The 15454-nt window shown below is 41.4% G+C and overlaps 1 protein-coding gene across 4 annotated transcripts in view; it reads right to left on the reverse strand.

Annotated features, from left to right (window-relative positions):
- Positions 1-15454, reverse strand: part of EYA2 (EYA transcriptional coactivator and phosphatase 2) — a 91210-nt gene that overhangs the window by 10077 nt on the left and 65679 nt on the right. The window contains exons 10-14 of one of the 4 annotated variants that reach the window (XM_019539599.1): positions 8552-8610; positions 6486-6646; positions 3626-3740; positions 2930-3051; positions 779-879 (exon numbers count right to left, since the gene is read on the reverse strand). In XM_019539599.1, the coding sequence (XP_019395144.1) occupies positions 779-879; positions 2930-3051; positions 3626-3740; positions 6486-6646; positions 8552-8610 (558 nt within the window). Of the gene's footprint in view, positions 1-15; positions 880-2929; positions 3052-3625; positions 3741-6485; positions 6647-8551; positions 8611-15454 lie in introns of those variants that run through there. The other 3 variants (XM_019539595.1, XM_019539597.1, XM_019539598.1) reach the window with 3 other exon arrangements.

Genomic DNA, 15454 nt, shown 5'->3' on the forward strand with positions numbered 1-15454 from the left:
TACCTAAAAATCAGGTATTATTTTCCTGGACCTTTCCACCCATCAACTAATGGGATTTCAGATACTGTCTTCTGATGTGCACATGAGGCTAAACATTTGGTCTTCACCTCTCTCTTTGGATGCTTGTGACTACATCTGTCCGGTGAGAATGTAACACCAGCATTCTGGGTCGGTTGTCCTCAATTATGTTGCTTTAAGATCCTTCCATCTTACTTAGTTTGTATTCAGTATGCCCAACCTCATTTTACTTTTTCTTGTTAAAATTAATCAAATGGTTCCATAAATCATTAATAAAACAAACACAGCCACTCACTATTAGTCCCTTTGGTATTTCTTGTAATGACATTAGCCTCCATGACCTCACTGAGTATAATATGCTGTAATAAATCACTCGCAAAGAATTCCACTGGAGTTTGGAGGTTGTAAGAGTGCACTATAGATCAGAAACTCACTATGCTTGCTGGTCTGAGATCACACAAGTATGGTTTTTCTTTTCATGTGTCTAATGCCATCTTTATTAATCAGAAACAGTTCCTGGAACATGTGATAGAAACTAGCTGTACTCCTCAGAGAGACTAAAGGTTGTAATGGCTGCCAGGGGGGTAGTGGTAGGATTTATAGTAGGAAATTACTTGCAATGCTGTGAAAATTTGCAAACAGGGTTGAGCAACTAATTGTAAGCAGTCTAGTGGAGAAAGAGTTTGTTTAATGCTCAGTTGAGGAAAGAGCCACTGAAATGAAAACTTGAAGAGCTGAGCCTTGTATCACAAAACTATACCTTTTTTGCTCCCTGTTCCTCTTCAACACCATCTCCTATTACAATGTACACAGCTTTCCTTCCAAACCTCTGCATTATCCTTTCAAAACAGCTCTCTTTCCCTAAACAACAAAAGAGAAGAAGCGTTTATTATCTGTTAGTAGGACTGGAATTTAGCTACCAGTGCTAAGACAATGTCTTTATTTAATTTGTTTCTCTGTCTTTCTCTTTTGCTTCTCAAGTTAGGACTTTATCTCAACTACCAGGGACTTCAGAGTTGCAAACTGCCAAAAGTACACCACAAGTGTTGTGATAACCAATATTTCTCTTGCTGGAGTCATGTGATTGAGCTGGTAGTCTCAATTTTCATTTAAAAATAGTAAATATTCATCAAGGTATCAAAGAAAAGCTTGACAGCATGAACATTAAAGTTCAAATACCAGAAGACTACTAAAAGGACCCCAATTTTTGGTTGTTTTTTTAATATGCTTGAAGTTGGCAACAGAGGTCAGCATGATTAAGACCCAAAGCCCCTGGATAACTGTAAGCTTGGACAACTGTCAGGACTGGTCAAAAACTTCCCTTTGAAACTATTGGTCAATAGAAAGTAGGTCTCTGACTAAGCAGTATTTTTCAAAAACATCCATCTGCTTTCTACAGAAAATGTCAATTTGTGTAAAATTTTCAATTAAGAACTGAGGACCTTCAGCTATACTCTTTTAAAACATGTTGCATCTTAAATTTTCTTTGGAATTGCATTAAGGAAACTTATGCAGTTGAAGATATACAGAATTGTTATTCTGAGGCACATGAGATGAGATAAGAGGTTCAGGGAAACTTTTGGTATTCATCATCCAAAGGGAAGGAGAGGGAAGTGCAGCCCCTGGGGCAGGATTACTAAGGCACATAGTGAGGCGCAGTGGCAGACACCTAGAACAGAACTGGGGTGTTCCTGGTTCTTAGCCCCATGTTCAGAGATCTAGACAAAGATACCTTCACACCTTAGCAGGTTTACTTCTCATCTCCCTCCATATACCAGACCAGTACTTTGAAAAAATCCAAATGGCTTAATTACCTGGGATAATATATCTCAGGTTTTATGATGAAAGCAGTGGATGCTGGGAAAGGACTTTAGGTGTTCAGTAAGTAGAGAACATATATTTGTACTCTACAGAAGCGCTTTGTAGATATATATCTCACCACCAAGTTCCTGTGCTTTGATTTAAGGGAGTTCCTTGTCACCTGCAACACATCACTAAATATTCATTCCTGCATCTTCAATCTCTCTCTAATTTATAGGCATTTATTTGGTGCTTACAGTGCTATCTCGGCCTCTCATCTTCAATGTTGCAACGATACAGGGAAGTATTAGATCAAATGTAGCAATGAGTGGCTGGGAGAGCATGATAAGCATACTGAAGATCACAAAAAAAATTCTGTGGCAGAGCCAGAAATTGAGTCTAGGCCTCCTGTTGCCCAGTCGGGTGGCTTAGTTGAAAACTACCCCTTTTTCTTAGGTCCCATCTACACACAAGGTCTGCTACTAGTTACAGCATAATCCACTGTAAATACAGTTTCTGCTAGTAAATGAGATTGCTAATACTCAAAGTTCTTTGGGTAAATCTGATATCCTTTATTAGACCAACTACAGTAGTTTGAAAAATTCTTCTTTACAAGCTTTTGGGTGCAAACACCCTCCTTCAGGCAGAGGAAGCACCTACAGTTGTTCTGTGCTCTTCCTGGATTGCTAATACTCAGCTCTCGTGTCTTTTCTAGCTTTATCCATGGTTGTCTTCATATAACTGGCCTGCATTGTTGCACCCCCATCCTCCAGCTAAACCAAACTGTGTATGCAACAGGCCTGACCTTCCTCTCAGCGTTGTGCATGTGGCAGGGTATTCAAGAGTCTGCTCCTTCACACACTGCTGCTCTTCCACTGTTCCCCCATACAGACACTACAGGAGACCTGCGACTGTTTTCTCAGAGTGCTCTAGTACACGCATGGGCAGTCATTAGGTAGATGGGAATACATAATCAGTTTTGATATACAGCTGTGCTGTGAATGAAGCTCAACATACTTGTAAATAGGGCAGATATGAGTGCCATCACCTGGTTATTAAGACTCAATTCCAGTTTTCGTTTAAGGTGAGGCCTTGGCTACAGTGCTCTTACCTGTCTTTGTTGCACTATAAATGTTTTCAATAGGAAAGACTGTGCCTAGTCCATACAGGAGTACTTTAGCAAGAGCTGGTATGAGCTGGGTTGTGGTGACCAACACATTTACACAATTAGGCCTAGAAAACAGAACAGTTAGTTGGAATCATAGTCAGACAATCTGTGTCCTTCTCTCCACTGATGGTCTTGATTTCCAAAGAGATTGTTGATGTAGTTAAAGGCACATGTGGATTCTCTGCCTTATTCTATTTATGAATTTACGAGAAATGAAATAATATAAAGCAAACCAGTGACAAAGACAGACTTGCTAAGGTTTTGACATACACCAGTCACCCAGGACTAAGTGGTGGCAAATGCCCAACATAATTTACAAAGGTTCCTTGGATGAACTAACTCATTACTAGAACTGCGTTTTTGTCCCTCCAAATGTGTTTAGTACCTGCCTGGGATGCCACCAATGAGGTATTTAGGAGTCAGCCAGGAAAAAATAGATTCTTTTTTTCTTTTGTTTGGTCCTTTGAATCATATCAAGTCCACCCCAACTTTTGATAATACAAGTCATGTGCAGACTGGCTTCCCTCAAGTCTGGCCCACAAAGGCCTATAAATGTGCCTCAATTTGTTTAGACAAGAGGAAGGGAAGCAAAGGAGCTCTTGGAACAAGCCTGTAGGCAATTTCTTAAGCTGTTCTTACCGGGAATGTATCAAATTCAGAGCCTTCAGAGCGTGTGTGAGCCAAAGATCAGTCAGCGCTTCCAGCTCTGCTCTTAACTGCAGCCAGGTTTCCCTCTTAGGAGTGCCTATTAAACCTGCAAGCAGGGAAAGCAACATCTTTTGTAGCTGCATAGAAAGGAACTCATGTGGCTTTGGATCTATTACACTAAAGGGCCTCCTGCTCTCTCCTGCGTAGGCTTGAATCTTATATTGCCAGCTCCCCCTCTTCCACTCTGGGTGGAAGTTCTTTCTAATCCTCCCCGGTGTCCCAAGGCTGTTGCTTTGAGTCTTCTTCCCTCCTCCAGGACCTGCTGGTAGTTTCACCTGTGGACATCATTGTGAAGCAGATGATGCCCAGGCTGTTTATTAATGCCTCACCGTACTAGTCGTGCTTCACACTACTATTCATCTACTTCGCTCTCATCCAGGTCTCCCCAGTTTTGAGGGAACTCATTGGTTATTTGCAGTCCATATGACTGAATTAGAAGAGGGGTGCTCAATGCCCAGCCCACAGGCGAAAGTTCAATAATCCAGCCCGGGGACTCCCCACAGGTCTGGAAATTTGTCTGTGGGCAGCAGTGGCAATTTATATAACCACCACTCCTCTGCTGCCGAATTTCCAAGTCCCAGGGGGCTGGATTGGGCCCAGCCAGGCCAGGCTAACTCTGCACAGAGATATCGAGCCCTGTTACCTTGAGCCTAGATCGAGCCAGAGCCTGGTACAGAGCTGTGCAAATGGCCCAGCAGGGGCCCAGTGCACCTGCATGTGTTTTGGTCCCGGACAGGCTGTTCCCATGTGCCTTGACTGGGCCCTGGATGGGCCAGCATCATGCCCCAAACTGGGCCCACCAGACATATCTGGGATGGTTCATCTAGCACCATGGGCTGAAAAGGTTAGGTACCACTGGATAAAAACACCTTTCTTAAGATACCTAATTGGAGCTTACATACAGTATAAGAACAATAGCTAAGATGCAGGGCATTTTCTAAAAAATTATGACCAGTGGGAAGGAGCTAGAGAGCTGAGATGGTGCAGATGGCTTTTGAGTCTACCTTGTCCCTGATCTCCCTGAAAGGCTGTGCACAAGGCCCTTATTCCCACTCTCCATGGGAAGGACATTATTCCTACAACCACATATAATGCAAATTTTTAAAATACCTTTAGGAATACCGTTGGTCTCTTTAGGGTTCTCACTGGAGAAGAAATGAAGCAGCCTACTAGAAAACACAGCTGAGCCACATCTGTAACTCTAACATAAAGTAGGCTAGATCATCCCATTACTTTGAAATATAATGTTGAGGGGGTGGTAGGAAGAGGGCTGAGAGTTGCGAATGCCCTTCTCTGCCACGTACACAAGAGTTCATCTATCTGTTTGAACAGGGTGTATTTTTATGCGTTATTCATAGGCTTGGCAGGATTCGATTCTGCTCAATAAACACTGATAATTTCACTTCATACTCACAGAGCAACCAAAAATATTTCCACTGTTAATAACTGAAATTTATGGAAAGGGGACATCAGAAAAATGATGGCTGATAGAGCGTGTGACAACGGGGGGGGGCAGTCCTACAGAACCGTGCTGACTGCAGTTTGGGCTGCAACTCCCAGAAACCCCAGGGGACTGGGAACAAAGAAAGAGAAAGTGCTAAAGCAGATGAGGGAGCTACGGACAAGCAGAACCGGGACAGCTCTGATGGCAGCTCTGCTGCTCAGCTGGCGGCAGTCCTACAGTAGTTACGTTTGTCACAGTGTGGGGGGGGAGGGTTAAACTGTCCTATAATAATATACTGTCATTAACAAATTGTCTGCCCCATGCCCCAATTTCATGTAATCCTGAAAAATTTAAATTGATAAAAATCAAAGAAATGCTTAAAAATAAAACACTGATATTATCCATCAAAGTTATTTACAAAATAAAAATTGAATTCTGCCAAACCTAATTATTTGTTGTACATTTGGTAAAGTGGCAGACAGGTTTCCCCACATCAGTTCTGTTATGAGATTATTGGATAGTTCCTGGCCTTATTTTGGGGAAATGATGCAATTTTGAATTGTTTTTGTTAGAGATTTTTAAATTAATCTAAAGTCATGTTCATCACATGCCAGGGAAATTAATGCCCTGTCCAGTTCTCTAGAGAAGAAAAAAATCAGGCCCCCTCAAAGCGACTTCCAGTAATTTCTGAGTAGTGTTCCGAGTAAATACTGCATACTGTGGATATAATATAATACTGTTCTCCTTAATATACAGGAGAACAGGGTAGGGGGATGTTGATCTTTACAAAGTTCACATCAGAGCAGTAATCATTCATTGCCAGGCAGTTTGGTTCAAAGCGAACCTCCAATCTGAACAAGATGAAGAAGGGTGTGTCAAATCTAGACTGAGACTTTACAGTTTAGGCAGGTATCTGCTGATATTTTCTCCTCTAATACCTTTTACCACAGGACCTCAAAGCACCTGCCTCACACATATCTCTGTGAGCTATGTATTAAACCTCAGTTTGCAAATGGGACAGAAAAGCTGTGATTTCCCATTGGGTTCAATGCATTGGATTTAAAATAGAGCACAGGAGCAGTCTCAGCACTAGTCCACTGCCCCAGTCATCAGACTGCACTCTGCAACAATTAAGATTGTTTGGTATTGCAGCACCCAGGCCCTTTTGCAAAGCGCACTGTTGTTTCAGGATATCACTGCTGGATTCTGCTGAGATACTCAGGCACTTGGCAGCACACTGAGTCTCTAATATAAGAGGTGCCCTTGCTGTGCTCTGCATCTACCATGCAGAAGAGAGAGGCTTTTTTGGAAGATGAAAGAAGCTGTTCCCTGGCTGGCGACACTCACCTCCAACGTTGTTTTTGTAGGTGTTGTACATCTCTTTCACCCTTCGGTAGCGAAATGCTAATTTCCTCATCCAGTCGACTCCCCCATGAACACCAGAGCCCAGACATAAATTTGCACCAGCAGTTGAACTGTGAAAGCCATCTGCTGAGAAGTTATATGTGCTGAGGGATAAAGGGGAGAGTAAGAGAAGGGACAGAGCATTAGTACAATTACAACTTACCCAATAACATGTAGAAACAAGAATGGTGAGGAGTAGGGGAGCGGAGGGAGGATGCACATCAGAACCTGCTGTAGTGATAGGGGCAGTTGTTAAAGTATAGAAAGGGATCACATCTCTCCTTGCCCTCCTGGCATTTGCTCCTTGTACTTTTACTTGACTTATTTTCCCAAACAGACAAGACCTAAGCATGTCATAAGTATAAGGAGCAGCTCAGATCTCTTGGGCTAGGGCTTATGTCAGATGATAAGAAGAGATGCCTTGAGCAGATGGTTTTCCCTCATTCATTCAAAATGGGCAGGGAATATTTGCATTGATTAACTTCAGGTAAAAGCCAGGTTATCATTTTTAGATGCACGTCTGCACATGTACTTAGATTTACCATGCAGTAGAGCCTGTTTACACACTAGTCTCAGCTAGTGAAACAGAATGAAAACCTTACAATGTTTCAGTGCATTGCGAAACTCAAATGAGGATCCCAACATCAGTGAATCCTCTGAGTGAACTTTTCTTTGGAAAGAAAACTATCTTCATCGTGAAGCTTCCTTTGTACCCTGTAATTTAAATAAATTGATGCAAAGCATAGCTCCTAGTCACCATTTGCCCACACAATTACCACATCTGTAATACACATTTTGCAAATGTGTCAATTTATCTAATTATTTGATTAGTTTTTTTATCAAATTATTCAGTGTACATAATTATCTGAATAGCATGCACAATCTTGGTGCAGAGATATGAAAACTTGGCATAATTTTTGTAGAGCCAAGCTGATTTTTTAATGGTGTATCTGAAACTCATATCATTAGAACTCTGGACTCTAAAACCATGGATTTATATAAGAGGACACTGTACTGAGATACTGAGTGCTCATTGTGCTATTTTTTGCTCTGTGGTAGGTGACAGTTGAGCTTAAATTTCAGGTTCATTCATCTAAAGAATTTGTCTGACACCTTCATGAGTTTTGGGTAGTAATGATCAAAGGTTGCACTTCTGAAGATAATATTTCAGCACAGCATGAAACAGTCCAAACTACAGCCTATATTGCACATTTCTTAGCTGTAAAGTTCATGTTGAGCATAGTCAGTGGTGTGACTATTTAGTCTTTCAGCATCAATGTACCCAACATGAAAAAGATGTTGCATGAAAAATAAGTGACCGGTGAAAAATAAGTGGTGGTTGGTAGCTGTTGTAATTTGAGGAAATAAATTCTCAAATTATACAGCAAGTAGATTAAGGTAACATTAGTTAATAGCACATTTATCACACAATAACCTTGAGATCTTGCAATAAATAATAAGACTGTAACCAGGAGTCAATTTCTTATGTTTTACTTATTGTTACCTTTTGATAACCGTATGACTTACTGATATCACCATTATGTATAATATTTGTGATACCACTGAGATGGTGGTGATAGATACAGGGCCTATGAATGGGAGAGTGGGCACTCCTGTTAGTGCAAAGTATCTGGGATTTCTAGGCTTGAGTGCCATACACTTCAGAGACAATATTGCGTGTCTGAGGCTCAGGGATGGTGGTGAAATATTTGGCCTGATCTGGCTTGCCTACTCATTTATTAAGTTGGTGTAGCTGGTGCGAGTTCAGTTGAATTTCAAATGTGTTTTCCAGTATGCTTCAAAGCCTGCTATATTCAGGGCCTGAGACTAAGGCCTGAGCATGTGAACATGAAAAATGGGAATTTGTGCTCATGTATTGATAAATGTAGGAAACATGGGAAAGGGGAAATGAGCAAAATCAAATTATTGTTTACACTGTTGCTCATCTGACAGCCATTTTTAAGCCTCGAGACTGCTTGAGGATCCAGTCCAGTTTGGAAATTCCATACCTTAAGTCTTGACCGTTGTCATCTGATGATACATCATCTATGTGTATCTGGTCACAGTCCTGTAAAACACAGAGGAGTCAATCATCAGGAAACGGAATATTGTCGAAATTAATGAAAAATGGTTAGGGACAGATGCTTAGAAGAAACTGTTTCTTCTGGGTCCCTGCCAGTACTTCCAAGTACACCCTAGTCAATTAAGTAGTTTGCAAGCAAACTTCTCATGCTGCTTGGCTAGAATGTGAATAGAATTATTGACCATAGGAAAGGATTACCCGAGGTCACAACACTTCTTGAATAACACAGTAAGATGAAACTGCTTCCTATTCATACAGGAATCTGTCGGGTCTCACAAAGGAAAGTGCTTGTCTGTTTACCAGGAAAACGGAGGGGAGTCTTCAGAGTAGACCTTCACTGTACAGTGTTAGATTTACCAGCCTTCCTCACTGATGAACTTTATTATGATCAGTCACAATATTAGGCTTCATTTACGAGAAAGAGGAAAAGTCTTTTTCTCTGGGTCTTTCCGCAGACATTTCCTGTCTGAATCTTGCTCTTACAGCGTTTTCCCAGCACTCGCTGGAGACTTATCTTTTCCTTGACATGTCTGTGGGAGCTGTGCCCATGCACCAAGAGGAGAAGGCACCCTATCGCATCCCTTGTCTGCAGACAGAATTAAGAAATAGTGCACATAAGTAATAAGGAAATCTATACACAGGAAATCTAAACTGAATAGATTATGGACTTGGAGCTAGCCTGCCTGAAATATGTACCCTAGATCTTATCATCCAAATTCTTCATTGTTTGAGTGGTGAAGGCTTTACCTCAAAAACTTGAGAAATGTTATTTCTATGGTTTCTCTCTCTGACTTGACATTACGATTTAAAAAGGAGAAAAAAAATTAGGAAGCTTTTTTTCTTTTTTCTGTGACTCTTACAAGAAAGAAACAGTGAATGCTGCAGAATCCTGGAAGCTTGCAAACATTTTTTGGTTGATGTTCTACCGAATTATAGAAGTTGTGGGGAGAGGGGGACTCTAAGCTGAAACAACTGCCCCTCCACCATTCTCTGTTATCTACATTATGTAGCCTTTATTGTTATCTCTATATAGTTACAGATTTTCAGGAGCTACTCAGACTTTCTCAAAAATTTTTCAAAGCTAGATTTCTGAAGGAAGTTGTTACAGAGGTATGCCGTCCAGTTCTGTTCATAAATTACTCAACTTAAAGAAATCTGGAATTTCAAAAAGTCTCTCCGATATAGTTGTTCTAAAATTTCAGGGCAATAAAAGCAATGTCTCGGTTCCTCAGTTCTGTTTTCCAAAGTGCCCATGTAATGTAGGTGCTTTTCAAAATTTTAGAACAGGAAGTACATTTTTCTGAAGTGCAAGTAAATTAGGGGTTGTACATGTTCTCACTGTGCTATTTTGTGCACACACTTTTCTTTGAAAAATATAGCTCAAATTTCAAGAACTATTATGTCCAAGATACATTCATGTCAACTTCCCCTGTGCTGGAATTCCTAAGAAGATAGTCATTGACAGTGTTGGGGTTTCAAAAACGTTCAATTTAATCTGGTTCCCATCTCCTCAGTTCCTTCCTTACTTTATCATTGAAGACGGTATTCTAAGTGAGCGCCAACTCTACAAACAAGAGCTGAGAAACTAAATTAATAGCAGAGGGTCTGCTGGCACACACCCACACTCTCTCAAATGAAAAAACACTCACCATTGCAGTTGTGAGCTGTGAAAGCCACGCTGAAATAATATTGTCGCAGCCCACTCAGCTTCAGTTGCATTGTGCTTTGCATTATGTAAGGGAAAAGGTATTTGTGGGGGATCTGCTTTTCTCATTTGTGAATGAATTGTTCTGTACACTAAAGTGTGACAACAGTAGCTATCACATTTCTGACTTAATAAAATACCATGACACTTGGTGAGACGCTACCTCATAGTCCACCGGCTGAGCCTATCGTGTTACTGGGTGAAACGCAGAAAAGCTGGACAAAGCAAGAATGTAGACCATGTTTTACTACTTGGTTACCAGACTAATTTTTCATTCTCATAGAATCTGCTTGAGCCCTAGTGAGTGGGGAAGGAGGAGAAGAACATCTGGGCAGCTGAAGAGAAGGTCCAGATTGTTTGAATGGAAGTCAGCAATGAGGACATTTCCAAACCCCAGTTTCCACATCTGTTGCTCTTTGGTTGTTTTTTTAAAAATGATATTCTAGGATTTCATAGAGCAGCATGATTAGTTTGGTGCTACAAGCTATAACTGATTCAGAAAATATAAGACCCCAAACCACTCCAGCCCTTCTGGAACTGAACCTTTCCGAATGCTCTGAAACACGTGGGGCACGTTCTCTTATTCACGGTGCATCCGGAGGGAACTTGATGCCGACAGGCTCCAGCAGCAGGATCCTGTGTTCATGAAACTTCCATGTTTTACAGGAGGCAGAGAGACAGAGAAAAATCCCACTCTGTGCACCTGCTGGCAGACAGTTATTAGCTTTTTTGAGTAGCTCCAGTCAAGGGTAAACTAATCTAAAAAAAATCTCTTACAGCCCTGAATATAATAAGGAGACAGAGGGCAACTGGGAGGACTATAAGCTAAGGTCTTCTTTCACCCACCAGTCCTGATTAGTGGTGATAGCCTGACAGGCTTCATTGATCTAGGAGCTGGCAATCTTGCAGGTAATTTGGCTCAATTAAGTAGGTTGCAGCAAGGATGGTTTGAAGCAGGTTGCCTAAATACCACTGCTGGTTCTCTTTCCTGCATGTATTGAAATTGTCCATTTCCTAGCAGGGCAGGTAAAAGCACATGGTCTACTGAATCTGCAAAACAGACTTTTGCCGCTGACAAAGGAACATAAAAATGCCTGATTAAGAATAGGGCCTGGCTTAGCAGCCTGTGCATGGGAGAAGTGAGAGGGAGACTCAGCCAGTATACCAGCATAGTGGTTGGCAACGTTTTCCAGTGGCAGGCTGGAATGGCCCAGGCTGGATCTGAGGTGGGCCAGAACTGGAATGCAGCCACTGCTGCCACCACCTACTATCTGGCAGCGGCATGGCACAGGAAAGCCCCTTGCAATGAGGTACAGCATGCACAAAGCCCCCCATCTCCAAATACTGCTGCAGCCCCAGCTCCGAAGGCCAAATCTGGCCCAAGGACTGTAGGTTGCCAATCCCTGTCCTAGCATGTTCTGCTTGTCACGGAACAGACACAGTGAAGGCGAGACTGGGTCTGCCTTGGCTGCCCATGGAGAAATGTATAGTGTGCCCAGTCTGGGCAGCTACCTGGTGTCAGGCTGTGGAGATATGTTAGCAGTCAGAGCCTTTTGGTGATGTGTCCATCTCTTGCTAGGGCAATACTTTTGTTCCACTATCACATACTTGGCTCAGTAAAGTCCAGCTCCACAGGCAGGATGTTAAGAATTCTGCCTAGCAGTGGAATGGCAGCACCTTAATGGCTCCACGTGATTTTAACTCTTGAGCCTTTTGAAGCTAACGAAGAAATACTATTTTTGCAGTATTACATCCCAGAATTCTGTCAGACCCTCTTGGCTTTGTTAATTTTTAATGGGAGAGCATGAAAAAATAAAGAGACTGCTTAATGCTTGTAAGACAAGTTGGCAGCACTTTGCCCACACTACAGTTTCCTCCAGCTTTATCAAAATGTTTAACTTACCACCGTGCACAGCAGTATGGCATTTTTATAGTTTACCAAGCAAGTAGTCATGCTCTTCTGTGAACAGGCTTCCTTTGATACAAGCAGAAGGTGTCCTCACCCAGATGCCCTAATCCAACTGTGAAGCAAGCCTTTAAATATGGTGTGGACTTGCATTCTAATTGGATTTCAGATGACATGTACAAAGTACTTCTGGGGCCATGGAAGTCTTGCTACCTTGGTGTGTAACACTTCACAACCATTTTGGTCTCTCATCACCAGGCATTCCCTGGGACTTCTTTTCATAGGTAACTAGTTTCCACCCATTTGTAGCACTTTATCTCCTACTACATTCCTGAAAACTACTGCTTATATCAGTGCTGTCTGGGCCACACTAGCATGAGCCACAACCCCCCTAGGCTGCACACCATGCAGGTGCCCCACCACCAACTGCACTGTGCCACTGGCTTCCCCAGCACCCAGGGCTGCACCATGCCACACTGCCCCTTGGGTTGGGGGAGGAAGCAAAAGCTGAAGGAGGGAGGGGGAGCTATAGCAATGGGAGGGGGGAAACCAATGGCTGGGTGGAAACGTGGAGGTCCCGAATTAACAGATTGTAGACTACCAGTTGAACAGCTCTGGTTTACATAATAAACCATTCTCCACTTGCTAAATGGGGGCAGTAACTACTTTCTGTGTCTACCTTATATACTCAGATTGTAAACTCTTCAGGGCAGGAACAATGTTTGTACAGTACCTAGCACAGATTGGCTTTGATTCAGCTCAGAGCTTTTAACTGTAACTGTGATAAAAAAGAATTATTAATAATAATAATCAACAGTAAAGGGAAAATTCACTACTTCCTGTACCTTTAGCCACCCAAACCTGCTGGCAGGTTGCTGCTAAAATTTTTCTTTAACAAGGCAATATAGAAACATATGTAAAGCTTCTTCTTTGGTAACCACTGAATTGGGGACTTTTTAGGACAGACCAAATATATCAAATGCACATTCCCATTGAAAGATTCATTTTATGTTGTTAAAGGAATTTGTGACCAAAGAGAGACAATAAAGTTGAAGTTTGCCTCTTGCTGTACTCCACTAGTTGCTGTTAGTTCCTCAGCACTGGTGAAAATGGGCTGAAAATAGGAATACAGTGAGCATGTCTATACATGCACTAAGGCACTTTTTCTAATATGCATTAAATTTAATACCTAGTAAACAAATGTGTATTAGGCTGCCTTAATGCACAGTAATACTTGTGCACAGTTTTTAGGTGGCGTTTAATGCGTGGTAGCCTATTTTACTGTGCATTAGCATAATACCACTTGTTTGCTTTAATGTGCAGTAAGATAGGCTACAGTGCATTGAAGCACATGTGTAGATGCACCCAGTGTGTGCAAATGGCATAGGCTTTGCAGAGTTATAATTCCAGTGGTGCATAATCTATATCATAAAGCTGCTGTTTATACTGGGCTATAGGTATGCAGGATGCTTTAGATAACACTTAGAAAAACAAGATATGACTAATTCAGGCAGACTAATTGTATTCTCTAATTACAGACATCTCTTAAATTGAATGCTCTACTGGGAGGGTGCTGTAACTGAGATACAAAGTGACATCTTGGAGCAAAATTTCCTTTCTAATATCTTTTAAGTGAGTTGCAAGCATTCAACTGTACATGCATGTATGTATATGTATGCATGTACGCTGAGCATTAGCTGAATTATAACAGTAAAAAACAATCATTAGAACAATCAGGGCTTGTGGGCAGAGGTGATATCTTTTTATTAGCCCAACAAGATTTTTGCAAACAATGTCATTAATTGCAAGCTTTCAGGCACAAACACTCTTCATCAGGCATCAGAGAAAAAATTATAAAAGTTCTCCTGGGTAGAAATGAAAGTTTATATTTCATAGGATTTCACAGAGGGGTCAGTAAGACCTCTTACCAGTTAAGAACTGCTGCCCAAAGGGTTTTTCCATCTTTTATACTTCCCAGCTTTGTTTAAGGGAATCTCATAAAATGGGTGCATGCAGCACACTAGTCTGGATGCTGGTAATATCTGTGGCTTCAGCACAACAGCCATATAGAAATTCTGCAGTTGAATGCAACCCCTCAAAAGCTTTGATCTGCCACTGCCATAGACGTAAACAGGAACCTTCTGTCAATGTTGCAGTATCAAAAAACTTGCCCAGCTTGTTCATTTGCTCTTAGGGTGACTCAGAACAAAGGTTAATTTTTAATTCCTTTGGAGTTTCATGCTATATTTAAAATACCTGGCCTGAAGGTTCTCTTACTCTGGAATTTAAATAGTATCAGACACTTTATTAATCTTCTCCATGCACTTTACTTATTCTTCAATACAAAATTTTACTTTGTCTTCTGTCTTTCTGTCTCAATATTATTGCACTATGGCAATTTAGCTGCTTCAACCTTGCTCAGGTCACCGTTATACCACTTGATGGTGCTACTGTATATTGCAATGTTAGTGAATCTAAAACTGAGTCAGCTTTTATGCTTGTTTTTCAGCCTGTCTTATTTTTTATAGAATATTGTTCACTAGATCTTTCAAGCCTAACAGTTGGTGACATATGATCCTCAAATATTACCCTGCCCATACTCCAGGCTGAAAGTCCTTCATTTATCATCCAAAATGCAGGAGCGCCATGGCCTGAAATCCTTTCAGTAGACAAAAACGGACAGTTTTAGAGAGGAAAAGCTTCTTGTCAAAGTAATTCTTTTTCTCTTTTGTTCTGTTTTTCAGGGAAAAATGCCTTAAGTGTTTAAGAAAAAAATACTTGGTTATTTGGAAACTTTCTGTGAAAGAATTATGCAGAGAAGAATACTTACCACTGTACTAGTCATACTTTGTGAAGGAAAGCTTTAGAGCAGTGCAGAATCAAAGTTGTCTTAAGTCTACCTTTCACCTTGTATCCTCTCTGGGCAGTTAAGACTGGTGTGAGGAGATGCTCATTTTCAGAACAATTTGCATCCAGCAGTGACACCAACTGAAGGTCACTGTTCTGCTACTCAGTCCTTTTCATGCGTCCAAAGCCAGGAGAGGCAGGACACATTTATTCAGCTGCTTTTGTCCTTCTTTTGCATTTTACATTTTTTGACCAAAGCCTGCTGGCCGTACGCACTGTGGAAATCCAGTAAAAATGTTTTTCTCCAATACACCCATATCCTATACAGGTGCACGCTTTTGCCAGGGATCTGCTTAACTCGCTCACATTCT

This window comes from Crocodylus porosus, unplaced genomic scaffold (assembly GCF_001723895.1).
Source record: "Crocodylus porosus isolate Cpor-Errol unplaced genomic scaffold, CroPor_comp1, whole genome shotgun sequence".
NCBI classification, from domain to species: Eukaryota; Metazoa; Chordata; order Crocodylia; family Crocodylidae; genus Crocodylus; species Crocodylus porosus.